Here is a 17,836-nt window from a genome sequence, read left to right as displayed (position 1 = left end):
CATTATATGTAAATAGTGATATGTGCACCTTTTAGGGCTCATTCACACATATGAACTGACTAAAAAAGCAAGAAGACTAACATCTTATTAACAAGCACTTACATGATGCATATTTAATGCATTTTTCATGTTCTATTGATGCATTGCACTTTGACCAATAAAATCTATTGTACTGACAGCGTCGATTAACACATGAGAAATAGGCTAGGTCACATTCTAAAGTTTTAAACACGGTGTTAAAATTTTAGATCACAATTTTGGGAATAAATCCATAATAAACCATTCATTTTCTTTTTAATGTATTTTTCAGATGTTAGCATCATTAAAAGCGTGTCTTTAATATGGTTTTCAATCCCTTCACATAACCTTTTCTTTTTGTTTTGTAAACTTCAGAATGATTTACTAAAATTGGCAATAACTAATAATGAAATAAATAAAATTTTTAACAATTCCAGTGGTAAAAATGTTTAATTCACAAAACAGTGTAAAGATTGCTGCGATTAGCATGTTATTCAGGAAGAGTATTTGTGAATTCTGCTTACTATATATTTATATAGATTTATATGTTTAAATTAAACACCAATTCTGCACCTTTGTTGCTTCCCTCCTATGTCCTGGATAGTTTTATAATCAATAATGTAGATACTACAACTATTTCAAAAGTACATTCTTTGCCAAATGATTCATTGGAAAGACATTTTCTGTGTGATGACGGCTGATTACATGACCTATGGGTCGCACATTGGGATTACCTGAGGTCCTTGGCAGAGCACTATAAGAGAAATCCTAGTGCACAGCAGCAACACAGGTCTCCAAACTGAGAGTGACCATGTTTCTGCCTATTGCTGTTATCATTCTTGTCCTTCTTTGTCTGGTCTGCAAAGCATGGTTGAAAAAGGGCACAAAGGCCCTTCTGCCGCCCGGTCCACCTCCACTTCCACTGATTGGTAACATTCTCCAAATGAGACCTCAAAAGTTCCTGCTGTCACTCCAAAAGGTAAGAAAGTCATTTGGGCTAATCATTGCTACCAGGTATGAATACTATGGGAGATCCAATATAGGTATAAACAAAACATAAACAATTGTAGAGAGACTTTCATCTCACAATCCATACATACAGATGTTTTGTATCTGTGTGTCAGTTATTAAAAGTGCAGATATAGTATTAGATTTTATGGTAACTTCTGTTTGCATTGGGACTGTTAGGCTAATCGTCACTGTCCCAAATTGTAGAATGATTTAAAATAGGTGATATATATATATATATATATATATATATATATATATATATATATATATATATAAAAATAGTATGTTCCCTATAATATATATTTGCTAGAGAATGTATCTAAATACATATGTGTTCAGTACTTTACAATAATCTAAATATGTAACCTATTTCAATGAAAGCATTATACCGTATATCTGCATCTCAAATAAAATATAATATATGTAGTTAACGTATTTCATAGACACCGTAACCTTCTAAGGAGTCCACATGGAGTATATTGTACCAACATATAGATATAATAGTATTAAATTGTGTTACAATGGGAAATAAATGTGCATTGATTTAATTCAAAATAATTAAACTTTAATAAGGATTTATTTGTAAAATAGATATTACAATAAAGTAAAAATAAGAAGAAATAACAGACACACAAATTACTAAAAATGTAGGTTGTACTCAATCTTTTTAAAGCTAAAGAGTTTTTTTAGAATAATATCTTTCAGCATTTTTGTAGAATAGATAGTATTTTTACATTTGTAGTGAATGTCAATGAGTTTTATATTTTTAGCACAAATATAAAATATGTACTACTGCAAATTTTGCTTAAAACATAAAAAACATTAGGTGGCCATATTTTAACAAGCTCCCTGCTCTCCCATTCTAATTCCTTGCCATATGGACTGGGAGGTTCACAGTTCACTCCCAAAAACATTGAGGGGTACCTGGGGATATAAGCAGGTAAGTGAGGAACACCTTCTTCTGTGACTCCCTTTATCACATTACACTGGAGTCAAGATTTAAAGTATAGGGCGCCAATGGCATTGGCCATCTTGGGCCTAATTTACTATCCAAACTCATTGGAGCCCTTCACCTATGGATCTCAGCACCATTGCTGGGCCATTTGCAGTGTTTATCTGAATGGCGTTGAACGGTATCCTCTTGAGGTGTTCCATGCCCTGTTGAGCTTTCTATACTGCTATCATGTAGACACCTGGGGGTAAATGTATCATACTCCGGTTTGTACAAGTCGCCGGAAATCGGCGAGTTGACAGCTAAAATTTAAAGCGGCGCTGCCTTGTAAAGGCAAGTTTCCCTTTACAAGGCAGCGCTGCTTTAAATTTTAGCTGTCAACTCGCCGATTTCCGGCGACTTGTACAAACCAGAGTATGATACATTTACCCCCTGTACTTTTGTGGGAGTTACATAGTTACATATTTGATGAGATTGAAAAAAGACACCAGTCCATTAAGTTTAACCTATTATCTATCTCTTGCGATCCCTCACTTATATTTGAAATTGATCCAGATTAAGCAACCGCCAATCTTTTTCAATCAGGAAAATCACTCCAGATCCTATATTGCAGTTCTATTTCTCCCTGTATCCACTACTATCCTTCATTTTAATTAACGGTCATATCCCTGGATACACTTTTCAGCTAAAAATTTGTCTAGCCCTAGTCTTAAACATACCAATTCATTCTGCCATCACAACCTTCCTTAGCAGTGAATTCCATATTTTGACTGCCCTTACTGTAAAGAACCCCTTCCTTTGCTTGTTGTGAAACTTCCTGTCCTCTAACCGCGTGTCCTGTGTATAGTCCTTGGGGTAAAAAGTTCCCATGAATGTTCTCTGTATTGATCCTTAATGTATTTGTACATAGTAATCCTATCCCTCTTAGACGCCTCTTTTCTAAAGTAAACATGCATAAACTGACTAACCTTTTCTCATAACTTAATGACTTTATCAATTTTGTCGAAGGGTTGATTGGCCTCCTGGTTGTGCCCAGGAATCATTGCCCTCAGACCAGCTTTGCCACTGCTCTGCTACAAGAGGTAGAATTGCTGACTAAGTGAATGTCGGTGCTGTTAACCTGCTAAGGGAAATTTGTGAGTAATCACTTCTACGCACATCATCTAGCCACTGGTATTTATTCAGGTAGTTTGGCTATAGTTCATATTCAGGCTACATTTATGCCATCTATATGGTTACTGACTATTGGCTGCTAAATACATCGGTAGAATTAGCAGGGATCCTTGTTGGACAAGTGTATTCTATCTTGCAGCAAAATATGCTGCCTCATGGTATTTGGGAACTTAGAATTTAGTGAGCACGCACATCTTCCAACACCTGATGGTATCTACAGCACTAGTTTGTAGCTAACAGCTTGTAGCTAACAGTTACTATTGAGCTTTGGAATCTCATCCACAAGTGGAATCACTTTATTGCTCTAGCAATGCACCATCGTCCATTATACAGGCTGGTGCTACCATTATGGGAGCTTAAAACCTAAACCACTGAATGAGAGAGAATGGAATAACCGCACGGCACCTCCACATGGAGCACCGGCCACTGACATGAAGGAGAAGCAGTAAGAGGAGAGAGAAATATGCATATTTTTTTGTAGCTCACTAACTACAGCGCCACAAGGAAGCACCTTAGGTGTTGCTATTCTGTAAACAATTGTGCACTTATCATCTGTATGATAGAATTAGGGTCTTTTATTATCCCCTAATAGGGCAGTACTTATCATAATAACATAAAGCCCTAAGGATATTCTAAGAGTTACATACTTTGTACTGAGTTTTCTGTGTTAAATCTCAACCAACATTTACCACTGTCAGGACAGAGACAGATTATTATTTGAGGAGTTATAATAAGGGTAATTTTTCACCCTCCACTATTCTCCCAATAAGAGCAACACAGTTTAGCAGTTATATTGCTTTTTAATTGTTACATTCTGTTTTTTTCATCCCTTTGCATTTTTTAACTATTTCGCTAATTATGTGAAGTCTAAATAAAGATTGTATCTATACACATTTTTATGTGTTTTAATAATTATTAATAAAGTTACAAACCCATTCTATATACAAATTGTTAAATTTACTATAATATTAATTCCTTTGAGTGCCCCACTTTGCATATTTCTATCTCCTCTTATTGCTGTTATATTGTTCCTTATGCAAGGGTGCACCTTCTAAAGTGAAATATTATATATCCATAGTGTAAAATCAGTCACTCTAGACTGTACAATACCTTCACTGTCTAATGTGGGTTTCACCCAGTGCGGTACACAACCTTTTAGTTTTAATGAAGGAGAAGCAGCCAGCAGCTTCTTACATGTGCTGCTCCTTCATGTCAGTGCTATGATTGGAGTTTAGCGCATCCCTATGATGTCACAGCCAAGCACCACACTCTGAGTCTGAGGAGCAAAGGATGCTGCCCTCACCTCCCACCTACCAATGTAAGAAGCAGTGCGTGTGTGGGGGCGGGACGTCTGTTCTGGGGGGTGGGGGGGTGGGTTGTGGGCCCCCAGGGCTTGCACCAGTCCTGCCACTATATTATATTTTTATGCTTTGAGTATCTCACTAACTATCTCATTTAAAATTTGAAGTATATCTCTCACTCAACTGTCATATTGCTATCAACTAGTGTGCAACTTTGGAACTAGGGAGGATTTTACAGATCTATACTAACGCGAACATTCTCCACGACTGTCTAGAGTTTTAATTGTTACAATACTTAAATAACTTTACTTGATCTTATTGATTATATTGATTAATTTTTCTCAGCGCTAAAGAGGCGGCTAGCCAAGAGGTAATGCAATCTCTACACATTATCTGTTTGATCATTTACTAAGTGAAGTAGTTATTAATTATCTTGAATTCTTGTTATTTTAAAATGCAACCATTATATTTAGGGAATGTTAGTCGAGTCCCCAAACTGAGATCTCTGAAATATAGGTCCGAGCTAAATATTATAGTGACTTCTATAATAGCTGTATTTTATAACCTGATATCTTTCTGTCAATTAGAGGTCTTGTATCTACTAATAGTTAACTGGGAAGTCTCTGTCCTCCATACAAGTTACATAACGGAATCTGAGGCATGGACAGATGCCTGGATAAACACATGCAATCTAATCAACAATCTTCAACTTCTAAGATAAACAAAAGGCTAAATCTGTTCCCTCACCAAACCTCCCCCCTCCTCGATCAAAAAGGGAAAGTATCCCCTCTTTAGAACCCCAGCCTTCCAAATTATCTACGATACTACCTACATCAAAAGCCGAAGTGGTTCAAGAGTTGTCCAAAGCTATAATACCACAGATTGACAAAAAAATGAGTTTCGCAAATCACCAGTGACAAAGCATTATCAAAAATTGGTTCTAATAGTTCCACCCTAACACATTTGCAACAAAAGGTGAGTGATACTGAAGACAAGGTATGCTCAATACAAGACACTCTGGATAACCATATAAGCACTGTTCACTCAATGGTGGAAAAGGTTGTTGACCCCAAAAATGCTATCATAGGAACAATTTGAGATTCATAGAAATCATCATCATCATCATCATCATCATCATCATCACCATTTATTTATATCCCTGAATCTGCTAAGGGAACTCACATAATTGAGTACCTCACTAAAATTATTTGCAGAACCTTAGTGATACTGGATGAAATAAAAATTCCGCACATAGAGTCCACAGAATAGGTCCAGAAAAACCTTGTAAAACCATCCAGTCATAGCTAAATTCTTAGATTACAGAGCCAAGGATAAAACTCTATTAGCCTATCATGGAGTGTCCCAACTTACCATTGTTGACCAAAATTGTTTAATTTTTCAATTTGTTTATAGTTTCACAAAAAGGAGTTTTCAGAAGTCTGTAGTATGTTACACAAAAAAGAACAAATGTTTAACTTGGCTTTATCAAGATAAACTGAGAGTTTTGCTAGATTGTCAAACTGTATTCTTACACCTCTGACAGAGGAAAAAAGTATCTTCGCAATCATCTCTTGCCTCTAGGCTCAACCAACTATAATTAATCTGGCTAGGCTTACCATTGGTTCATAAATGCATACTTTTTCAAAAAAAGCTATATACTGAGATACAGGCAAATTTAAGTGAAGCACATATTTAAACACTAGAGATGTTCACTGACCCACGTGTTCTGGTCAAATTGGCTTTGGTTCTGCTTTTAGCTGTTTCTGTATTTTTGTATTAATTGCATACTTCTCTACTAAATAATGGTATCAAAAGGAGAGAAAATAGTCACGAGAAGAAGGACGAGCCAGTGGTGTCCCCTATCATGCCTTCTATTTAATTTAGAGATTGACCCACTTTTTAGGGTCCTCCAATCGTGGCCTACTTTGGAGGAAAATTTGGTGGTAATCAAGAAGAAAATCCTTTTTGCAGACGACGTCCTCCTTTACATTGCCATTTATTCTTCCTCATTATTGGTCATTTTAGAAAAAAATCTCAGTTTGGGTAAATATCGGGCCTTACCATAAATATAGAAAAGTTGACGGCTTTTCTCTTAAACTCTCACATAACTCGTTCCTCATGGGGTAATGATATCAGTTCGGATCACTAGGTCTGCATTTTTAGGTATATCATTTGATGAGCGCCCAGCATTATAAATTAATGTTATCAGCTTGCAATGGACACAAAATATAATTCACATATTTGGGAGCACAGATCCCTAATACCCTTTTCATCTTTACGATTGCAACATAATTCAGACAATCAAGAAATTGGAAAGAGAGTTGGGGAGTGGGGCAGTCTCCTCCTTTATTTTACTGGTAGAGCCAAGCTCATTAAAATGGTTTAATTTCAAAGAATCATGGACTTGCTACAATCACTCCCACTAATTCTTATGAATAGAGATGTTAAAACTGTTCTCTATTTAGACACTTTATATGGAACAAGAAAAGACCTTGCATCATTAAGAGGAAATTGCAGCAATCCAGATGCATTGGATGCATTAATTTTCCAGATAGTATATGTTACAACTATGCTGCTGCCCTTAGGTATCTCAGAGACTAGATACATGGACAGGAGATATAAACCTTACATTTTGTTTAATGTCTATAAATCAGTTTTTCTCTCATTGGTCTAAAACCTGGAGTTTCAGAATGGCACGGCATCCTATCCCTTTACTATATGGAAATCCAGGGGGATAAGCACAAAATTTTTACTTATTAACAAAGACACTAAAAAATTATTATCATTTCAGGAAGCGTCTAAAAAATGCTACAAACATCTCCTATTGCGTTTTACAAGCTCGATATTATGTCAGTAAAGTTTTTTTAATGTGTTTTTTAATTGAGATTCATTTGATTGACCCCTCCAATCGATAATACTTAAGCTATATCAATACATTATAATGCACTATGAGAGATAATAAATTATGAGGTAATCCACTCAGGACTAAATCATTGGGACTAAATTACTAATTTCAAGACTAAATTACTAAATTACTGATAAAATAAAATCTTACTCAAAACACTATTCAAATCATGCATATAGTTAACTTCCCATATATAAAATCGTATGTTCAATGTTCCATGTTTTCAGAACATATATTTATCTCCACACAAAATATTCACAATGGGATTATTGCTAAATGACAATTGCCTACATTGTGTTGAACCAGGGACAGACCTCCTTCACTGCTTATGGAGGTGTCTGATAATCAAACGCTTTTGGCTGCTAAGTTAACAGCATTCCAAAAATCATTTGGTGAATTATGTACCTTTTAATTCAGAATGGGGTATACTGGGAATACTCCTTCAGGGACAAAGAATTTCAAGGTGAAGAAGGCGCTTGTTTCTAGTGAGCACCAATCCACTAACTGATGGGGTCTGTTAGCTACAAGTTACAGTCTTGGAAGACATTATGCAACTGTAAAACAAAGTTAATGCAATATGTGTGTACATGTTTTCTGTGGCGATAGCTAACTAATGTGCATTTGTATATATGTGACAGGTCAGATTTATAGATTGTAGAGATGACCATGTCACCCCATTAAGGAATAGTGGGTAGTATAGTCCAAATTCACAGCTCTCAGGCATTCAGAAGGTTTCCAATTTCTTTCCACATATGTTGAAACAGCAAGTGAAATTCAAATCAATAAATGTAACCCTCACCTAATTTGAGTCTAACAAATTTATGTAGCATACATGCCAACATGAAAGTCCTTCAGCTTGACAGGGGGCGTGGACATGTCATGATAGGGGCGTGATCTACGCCTCCAGAGGGCTGTATAGCGCGCTGCCCTTTAGATGTCTCCCATGATTCCAACGTTCCAATCCGCAGGACAAACGTGTCCCTGGGTGGGACAGCGGAACAGAACCCTATAATGTTGACTGTCCCGCTGAAAACGGGACAGTTAGGAGATGTAGAAATAAATCATGTCCTTCTTTGTTCACTCTTCTAAATTCTTTTAAATTATCCACCATGTGAAAAATAAAAAACATATCTAGTGCAGAGTGTGCAGTGTATTATATTCACTATATGAATGAAATATATTGGGCCTGATTCATTAAGGAACGCAAAGTAAACGCAAATTGTGGTCTCTTAAACGGACAGAAAATGCAAGCAGGTATGCCTGTATTCAACAAGGAGAGGATCTCAAGAGTGGAATACAGGTATAAGCATACTTGCCAACTTTTCCTCGTTGGCTTGAGGGAAATCCTGGGGGAGGTGGGCGTGCGGGGGCAGGGCTTGATGAATTGCATCATTTTGGTCACACCCCTAAACGATTGTCACAATTTTGGCTAATTACAGCAGGGGGCGGGGCTAAGATGACTAAATATTTGCCGGGAGGTTGCCCTGCTCTCCCGGGTGTTCTCCCAGAAATGCGAGAGTCTCCCGGACATTCCGGGAGAGTAGACAACTATGCGCTAAAGAAAAGCAACTAATGATTCTCTAGAGAGTGAGATGTCTTTTACATTTCTGTCTCCATTACTGAAGTCATGTTGTCTTACCTGTCAGTCCTTGATTAAATCTTAGTCTCCATGAAAATGGCCACCTCCATTGGCATCAATACATGGACATAAGACACAATTTCTGAACTGTGTCATCATGCCACAGATGGCGAAGCCAACCACGTCTTGTACTGGCTCAGCATCAGGGAGAATGCCAGACTCTTCAGGGAGTGAGGGAGATCACCCCTATTTCAGGGAGTCTCCCTGACATTCAGGGAGAGTTGGCAAGTATGGGTATAAGTACGCTCTGCTACACAGCACTTGCCATATGCAAACACACACTGCAGGGTATACACAATGCGTGTGTATATATAAAGTCCCATCAGAACGTACAGATCAAGTATGAAATAAATTAACACCTATTAATAATATAATCATTAATAAAACAAACATTACACCTATCATTACGTTATTAAGTTGTTATATCGGGCAGATTCCAGGAGTATTAGATATCACTATGGTTTATTAGGACTTTAATAAAAAAATAAGTATGTTTCATATATAAACCTTGATTTCACCCACATGCCTGTTTATTTGTGCAGTGCCAGGAAAAATACGGCCCAGTGTACACTGTGTACTTTGGATCTAAGCCAGCAGTGATGCTTTGTGGATATGATATAGTGAAAGAGACCCTAATAGACCAGAAAGATGTGTTCAGTGGAAGAGGAAAGATGCCATTGGCTGAATATGTGCTGAAAGGATATGGTGAGATATGAAGTCATTTTGTTTATTTTATTTATTTTATTACTTATGTAATATATTGGTATATATTGTACATGTTTCCTATATAATGTGTATAATATACCTAATATATGAAATAGTCATATTTGAGACATCTATCTAGATGAGCATCTCTATTCCCAGGCATCACAGCCAGCAACGGAGAGCGCTGGAAACAAATGCGTCGTTTTGCACTTACCACCCTAAGGAATTTTGGGATGGGGAAGAGAAGCATTGAGGAGAGAATAGAGGAGGAGGCAAAGTTTCTTGTGGAGAAATTTGGAAAAACTGAAGGTACAGAAAGCCTTCATGGCTCATAGATTTGTTCTGCCTCACCCTGCAGTGGGAGGTATAGAGGCCAGGTCCAGTGGCGGATCCAGGGGGGGCGATCGCCCCCCCTACCAGGGGCTTGCTGCCGACAGCTGCACACTGTGCAGGTCCGTTCAGCAGTGACAGTATGCTGCCCGGCTGCTCTGATTGTGTTTTAAACACAATCAGAGCAGCGGGACAGCACACTTTCACTGCTGAACGGACCTGCACATACTGTGCAGCCACCGGCAGCCTTAGAACACAGAAAGGGGGCGGGGCCTAAATCGCCCCCCCCCCTAAAATCGCCCCGGGTAGGGCAAATGTCTGGGTCCGCCCCTGGCCAGGTCTCGCACCTCCCTTTTGTCTGTGTCACACTGCACTGTAAGTTCATGACTTCCAACATTCTACACTTCTGAAGTGCTACGCTGTCACCAACACACTCCCTGCCCCTGAAGAAACCTCTATTGCAAGAGCATCCTTTCAATGCTGCTATACTTTGCAGAGCATTGGTGAGCAACATTACGCTAGTCGGGACAAGAATCTTGACTGGTGGGACGGTCCACTAAGATTGGGACCGTCCCACCTAAAGTTGTGAGGCATTGACAGACTCCATGGGGTATATTTACTAAACGGGGGTTTGAAAAAGTGGAGATGTTGCCTATAGCAACCAATCAGACTCTAGCTTTCATTTATTTAGTGCAGTCTACAAAATGACAGCTAGAATCTGATTGGTTGCTATAGGCAACATCTCCACTTTTTCAAACCCGCAGTTTAGTAAATATACCCCCATGTCTCATAGCTCACAAAACTTTAGGACATGTTATATTCCTAGAATGAAGCATGTTCAATGCATTAATGCTTCAATTTAATGATTTTATTTGTAAAATGAAATGTATAAAACTCCTTATTTTTTTTTATTTTTTTACAATCTGGGCAAGCCCGCTCAAGCACATGCACAACTGCAATATTTTTTTGAATAAGTGATTTCTTTTTATCGTTGTCACAAGTGGTGATAGGAAACCGAAATCGGGGTTCTGTTCATAAACAAGCCCCCATTTCTCACAGCTCCTTTCTGTCTGTGTCACTATGACACCCTGTTGTTACCTGGTGTTACTCATATTAATATTTGGTGTCTGTTGATAGGGATGCCGTTTGACCCCACATTTCTCTTTGGCTGTGCCGTCTCCAACATCATCTGCTCTATTGTGTTTGGGAAGCAATTTGATTACACGGATGAGCAGTTTTTGTCTCTGCTGAAGAATATCAGTGGGACCCTGCGCTTCATGAACTCTACATGGGGTTTCGTGAGTATACTCTACCCAAGGCTACATTTATCAATTAAATATTATCAAATAAATATATAAGGAAACTAGGCATATAGGCAAATGTGTTATACAGAAGCATCATTTGTGACCTTAATATAAATCATAATTTGAAACACATTTTATTCATGTGAATAAACAAGAACAAAATTAAAAGAAATGTTATTTTTTATATACACCAGCCTGACTGACAATAAAATTAAAACGAGCAAATGTACATAGTGACTCAGCGCTGTAAGAACGGAGGAGGCACAAGGTCCTGTAGCCAAACACTGTAGCAACTCAAAACCAGAGCTATGCACTTCTGATGACCCAATTGATCTTGCTGTCCTGGATTAGTTAGAATCTGAAAGACGAGTTGTCACCCTGCCCCTTGGCTGGCCATTAATTGCACAGACAGCTTCTTTAATGTATTTCAAGAGATCTAATCTGCTATTTTAACTGAGATCAATTGACTTAATATTGTAGATTTTTTACAACTTCCATGGGTTCCTGCGCAATATCCCTGGTCCTCATCATGGTGGGATGCGCTGTTTGACAGACCTGAAAGCATTTATCCAGGAGAGGGTAAAAAAGAGTTTGGAGACCCTGGATATTCATTCTCCCCGGCACTTCATCGACTGTTTTCTGACTAAGATACAGCAGGTAAAATACAAATTGCCCTAATATTAAACATGTATCCTATGCATTAGCATCTAATAGGCCATTAGACATCTGTAATGTAAATTCATGGTTACTGCATAGACAGAGGACAGTGATGGAGCATTGCAGAGATACTGTGTAGTGAGAGACAGACAGTACAAGGGGAAGGTCAAGCAGTCATGGTATTGGGGGACACTGGGGGACATTTATTTAAACAGTCCTGCAGGCAGCTGTTTAGAAAAGACAGTGCTACAATCTGATTGGTTGGTATATCCAACACCACTTTTTCTATGCAGTTACCTGGAAAAAACTTTTACATTTCTACTTTTACATCCCCCACTAAAGCCTATATCAGCAGAGATTTTACTGAGGCTCCTCTACACCCAAACAGTAGTCATCTCAATGGGGAAAAGCAATCAGTCAGAAGTTTGTTTTTGCTCATTTTATAACTCATGGCAGATGGAATCTGATTGGTTGCTTTGGGCAACAACCATTTTTTCTACACTGCTCCCTGTAGAAAAGTTTCCATAAATGTCCCCTCATATGTTCCCGGCATCAAACTAACAATCTTGTTTATGTGTAGACATGTGTCATTGGTGATCCTTAGAATCAGTAGGAAGAAAGAGACATAGGGACTGTTTCAGAGTGGGAAACCAGTTTGCATAGCGAATATTGAGTGAAATCACTCTGTGCATGCTAAGAAAGTGGGCGCGCAGGTATACGCCAATGCAGATGTGCGCAATTCTGGCACTTAAGTCTGCTTGCGCCTGAAGAGGTGGGATGGGGGACTGAAAGGGCATTCTAACATTAGCCAAGTACAGTAATGGTGTGTTTCTGCAAATCCATATCCTGAAGGCCTGCAGAAAGATGCATATACGCCTGGTAGGAGGTATCTTATGTTACTGCTATAGAGCAGGTGGAAATACTCGCTGATGAGGATGACTTGTCGTAACACAGGCACATATTCTGCTGATGCGGATGCATAATTTACTTCCATTCTGCAACCAACTCTACATCGCCCCCCTGTGGTTAATATGTACGTGTCTTCTTTTCCCAGGATAAGCAAAATCCAGAAACAGAGTTTCACATGGAGAATCTTGTGGCATCTACATTAAACTTGTTCTTTGCTGGGACAGAGACCATCAGCACCACTCTTCGATATGGTTTCCTCATTCTACTCAAATATCCAGAAATACAAGGTACTGAAGATAATACCGGATTGGCATAATATTGATTGCATTGGAAGAAATGGTCTGTGTCTCATCACTAAAAACAGTTGACTATTTCAGAAATAAAGAACCACCCCGTATTGCTTTTTATCTTCTATATCCCCCTCCCCATAACAATAAGCTAATAAGTTAACGTCAAGTTCATTTATTGTTTAGGTAAAATCCAAAAGGAAATAGACCAGATAATAGGTGATAAGAGTCCATCGGCAGAAGACCGCAGCAGGATGCCTTATACTGAAGCTGTCATCCATGAGATCCAGAGATTCTGTGACATTGTCCCAACTGGACTGCCCCACTGCACAACAGAGGATACCTTTATCCGAGGCTACTTTATCCCCAAGGTTTGTATATCTGTGTCTGGAGAGAGTACAATCTATGTTTATGTCATGCAACATTGACCTTATAATCTAGAATAACAGTGCTCTGTTGATTAAAAACATATTCTCTGACAATGGATGGCTTGAGCTGTAGAGGAAAATACTAGAGAATAACAGTTGTATAAATGACAACTTGGGAAAACTGGGCATCGTGCCTCGGTGGTGTTACTAGTTCCTAGTAAATTGTTATGCTTCATTCTCATGAATATTACTTCTGCCTGGATTCGGTGCAGGTGATGGGTAAACTTGAAAAAAAAATGGAAGACACAAATACTCAAAAATTCTTATGATGAATAAAATTATATTTGGAATATATAATTCATTTAAGCGAATGTTCTAATATCCCTCCCTTCCCTTTGCAAATCAGGGCACAGAGGTGTTCCCCTTGCTGACAACTATACTGAAGGATCCTAAATACTTTCCGCAGCCAGAGGTGTTTTCCCCAGATCGGTTCTTGGATGATCGGGGGGCAATGAAGAAGAGCGAGGCTCTGCTACCATTCTCTGCGGGTACAGTGCACTTTGTGACATAAGTCTAGATAGGTTTTATTGATCAGATTCTGGGTTACGTCTCAAACGTTACTCCAGTAAGTCAAGTGTCATCAAAATTACTATGCATATAATATACATGTAGCTTTCTGTCAAGTTCTTCACGATGGAGCTACTACCACTCGTTTTCTATGAGAGATTGCCAACGACGCAAACACATAGAGACCAGACTCAAGGAAACAGGAGACAGACTTAGGAACAGTGTTTATTTGGATGGAAAAGGAGAGATTTTGGGGAAGAGAGAACTGAGCATTATCTAATAAACAACATAGTTATAAATAAATCTATAGGCTTCGAAGATTGTCACTTTGCAATCACATAACTGAAAATCTGCTCACATCCAAACAATTAATTATTCAATTAGTCTCAGTATAATATAATCAGTACAATCTAGTGCAATAAATAGAATATAACACTGTTCCCTATCCTGGGGTGGGCTGAGCAGGGATATATAAGTTCTGCTCCAATCCAATGCTCTAAATTCAATGCTTTTGGCCAACATCTAGCCTGGAATAGGTTGACAATTAAATTACTTTCCCTCTCTAGTTTCTTAGTGCCCTGGCCTTCACTTATACCTCCTTGCCCGTTGTACCTATTCTCAACTGGGTTGATAACTTACTGCACTTTATTTTAGAATCCCATGTACCACTTTGGTCCATGCTCTATGTACAGAGTTGCAGACAACACTTGATACAATGTTTAAACGAACGACAGGGGCAGCCCTGAGGGGTGAGCAGTTTTAGTACTTATACACTTTTAGATTCCACCATCTAAAGCAAATAAACCATTTCTGCTATGTTTACGCTCACTTTATTGCTACCTTCTTCTTAGGGAGGCGGGTGTGTCCAGGTGAAGGTCTAGCTCGCATGGAGCTGTTTCTGTTTCTCACAATACTCCTCCAGAAGTTCACCCTGACCACATTGGTGTCTCCAGAGGACTTGGACTTAAGCCCTGATATCAGCAGTACCGGACACCTCCCCCGCTACTACAAGATGTCTGCCATTCCTCGTCACTAGCAATTTATCACATTTCGCACTTCAACGTAAAGCACTTATTTTACTTGTGTTAATACAAGTTCTTGCCAATGTAGCCTTTGTTTTTTATTTTTATTGTTTTTTTGTGTGTATTGACTGAAAATAATAAACTATTTATTCATGCAGATGTTTGTTAGGTAATTATTTTAGGGAAATAGTAATTAGAGAAAACACATGAGTCAGAAGTTGAGAGAGATAGTAGTCAATAAAGGAGGACATTTGGGTTACTCTCTGTGGAATAAGTTATAACAATATTCTAACTAGATGTAAGTGTTTATGTTATTTTTAGAGGAATACTATATATAAAACAACAAAAAGACGTTATTTAGTAATACTGCTCAAAGGTGCACTAAAACCATAGCAACCAACCAGAATTAAGCTTTTATCTGTCTAGTGCATGCCAGACAATGAAAGCAAACATCTAATTGGTTGCTCCGGTTTTTGTGCAGATTTACAACTTTGAGCAATATTAGTAAATATCCCTAAAAGTGAAGTGATTAGTAAAAGTAGAGAAGGCAGAGAATTGCCCATTATTCATCTTACTTCTTTGATTTTCCTGGAGAAGGAATAGTTTGTAATAGTTGCCACAGGGTGGAAGGTTTGTCCGTGAAGGCCAATGGGGTTCTTTGCCAACATGATGGCCCTGTATAATTATCTAGAGGTGCAGACAGGATTGACCACTGGCATACTGTATATGTCTATGGATGGTACATGTCTTATATGTATATGGCAAGGACTGCTTCTGTAAACTGGGCATGAGTTGATGGATAGGGAATATTGAACACCGTGATGCATAGGTCCTATTGTAGGGGGTGTTGACATGCTTTGTGTAGCAATTATCTATTTATTCTGTCACTGAATTTCCCTTTCAAAATCTGGTAATCATATTTATGGCTAATAAAAAGACTTCCTAGTGGTAACATGTCATAATATGAGAAAAGTGAAAACATTTTGTTGAATTTCAGGTAATAAAAGACAATAACATATAGCAGTTGTGGTATAAGATGGTCCCTTAAAAAGAAAACTCATCATTGGATGTAAATTATATAACTGAAAAAAATGCAGCTCTGTATACTTGGCTAAATTGTATGCATGCTCTTTGTCCCAACACTGTAGACCAGTGATGCATAACACGCAGTCCTCAAAGCCATGGTTGCTGTCCGTGGGAAGCACAGCTGACACAAGGAGACCCAGGACACTGGGACAGAACTACTACTGTAGAACTTCAGTTCTAAAGTAGTAGTAGTAGGACCCCCTATTTGTGTCCAGCTTTGTACCGTGTCACACACTCTCACTGTGACTGTGAGGGATTACTCCTGAAACCACAGTGAGACCCAGCACTTATCAGTAAGTTCAGTCTGGCAGCAAATCAGACTGAATTAGCTTCACTCTGTTTTGCTAACAGAATGACTGCACAAGAGAGAATAAGGAGGACAATGGTGCAGGGTAATGTGTTGCTACAGGGGGAGAGGAGAAATGTGTTAATATGAAGAAGGGGGGAGGTTATGTATTACTACAGAGGTGAGGGGAAGGTATCAACCTCATTTATGCTTGTTCTGTTTTTATGTATACTTTATTATACCAACTGTTGGCGTCATACTTTTGTGGTGCCTTACATGTAAACAGTGATGATGATTGTTTTTACAGAAAGCTGGCATTTTTTTTTTTTAAATTGCTTAATCCCTCCTCAGTATCCCAAGTATTCTAGATAGTAGCTCATATACTAAATGTAAAAAAAAAATGAAGCCCTTGACAAAATTTCAGATATTTGACGGTATAGTTACAATAGCTATCGCAGTTAAGTGCGCACTTTTGTTCTCTGTTAACCATTTCAGACCAAAAAAGCTGATTGTATTGTCCTGTTATGAGATTATACACAAGACGTTACTGTAATTGGAACAAACCCTCCCTCATAATCATAACTTCATAACTTTGTTTAAAGAAGCTTTAAATAATAATTTAAGGGGCAGACATTGTCACGAATTCGACAAGGCCTTTAAATTCCTATGTTGCATATGAGTTAAACTAAAGAATTCAATTTTTGAAACAGAATCTTTACATTAACTTTCAGGCAGCAAAAGGCATCAAACTCTAAATTATGCCCATGGTATTTTGTCCAGTTTGTTGGTATAAACTAATTATAATAACTAATTAAATAATTTGAGCTTTTATGAACTTTTTCATAGACTCAGCATATTTTTATTTGTTCTGAATTTAATGGCCGAGCAACTAGTTGTTCTAGCTATGACAAGCAGAATGCAGGCTAATGTGAAAGCACTGTCTTCATACAAAGGATTAAATAATTTAGCTAGCACACTATATAATCATTGTTCTCACTCTTTGTAGGGGAGAATGATCACTGCATTTTGTATTGTTCTCTTATTGCATTATTATTATTAATCATTTCAGCAATCCATGCACTATTAATTGTGACTTTGTATTATACACGCATATGAGCAACTGACAAAGTGGGCATAAAGGTCCCTTAAGTGATATGCTATATACTTTTCTTGTCTTTGAGGGCAATAAAGCTGCTCAGATGTGAGCCCTGTAATTAGTACATATGTGTACATCCTGCCTGTGTTTGTTCCAGTGAGTAACAATGGCATGATGGAACTTGTAGTTACACAGCAGATGGAAAAACACGGTTTCCCTA

At 38.2% G+C, this 17,836-nt stretch overlaps 1 protein-coding gene across 1 annotated transcript; it reads left to right on the top strand.

Annotated features, from left to right (window-relative positions):
* Positions 1-784: 784 nt before the first annotated feature.
* Positions 785-15,305, top strand: LOC142102214 (cytochrome P450 2G1-like). Its single transcript, XM_075186927.1, has 9 exons — positions 785-997; positions 9,542-9,704; positions 9,864-10,013; positions 11,172-11,332; positions 11,819-11,995; positions 13,050-13,191; positions 13,378-13,562; positions 13,966-14,107; positions 14,978-15,305. Exons 1-9 carry the CDS (start codon positions 830-832, stop codon positions 15,160-15,162), a joined length of 1,473 nt encoding a protein of 490 aa, XP_075043028.1. The 5' UTR covers positions 785-829; the 3' UTR covers positions 15,163-15,305.
* The last annotated feature ends 2,531 nt before the right edge of the window (positions 15,306-17,836 follow it).

Source organism: Mixophyes fleayi, chromosome 9 (genome assembly GCF_038048845.1).
Source record: "Mixophyes fleayi isolate aMixFle1 chromosome 9, aMixFle1.hap1, whole genome shotgun sequence".
Lineage (NCBI taxonomy): Eukaryota > Metazoa > Chordata > Amphibia > Anura > Limnodynastidae > Mixophyes > Mixophyes fleayi.
Note: the sequence above shows the minus strand (reverse complement) of the source record. Positions and strands in the feature narration are given on the sequence as shown.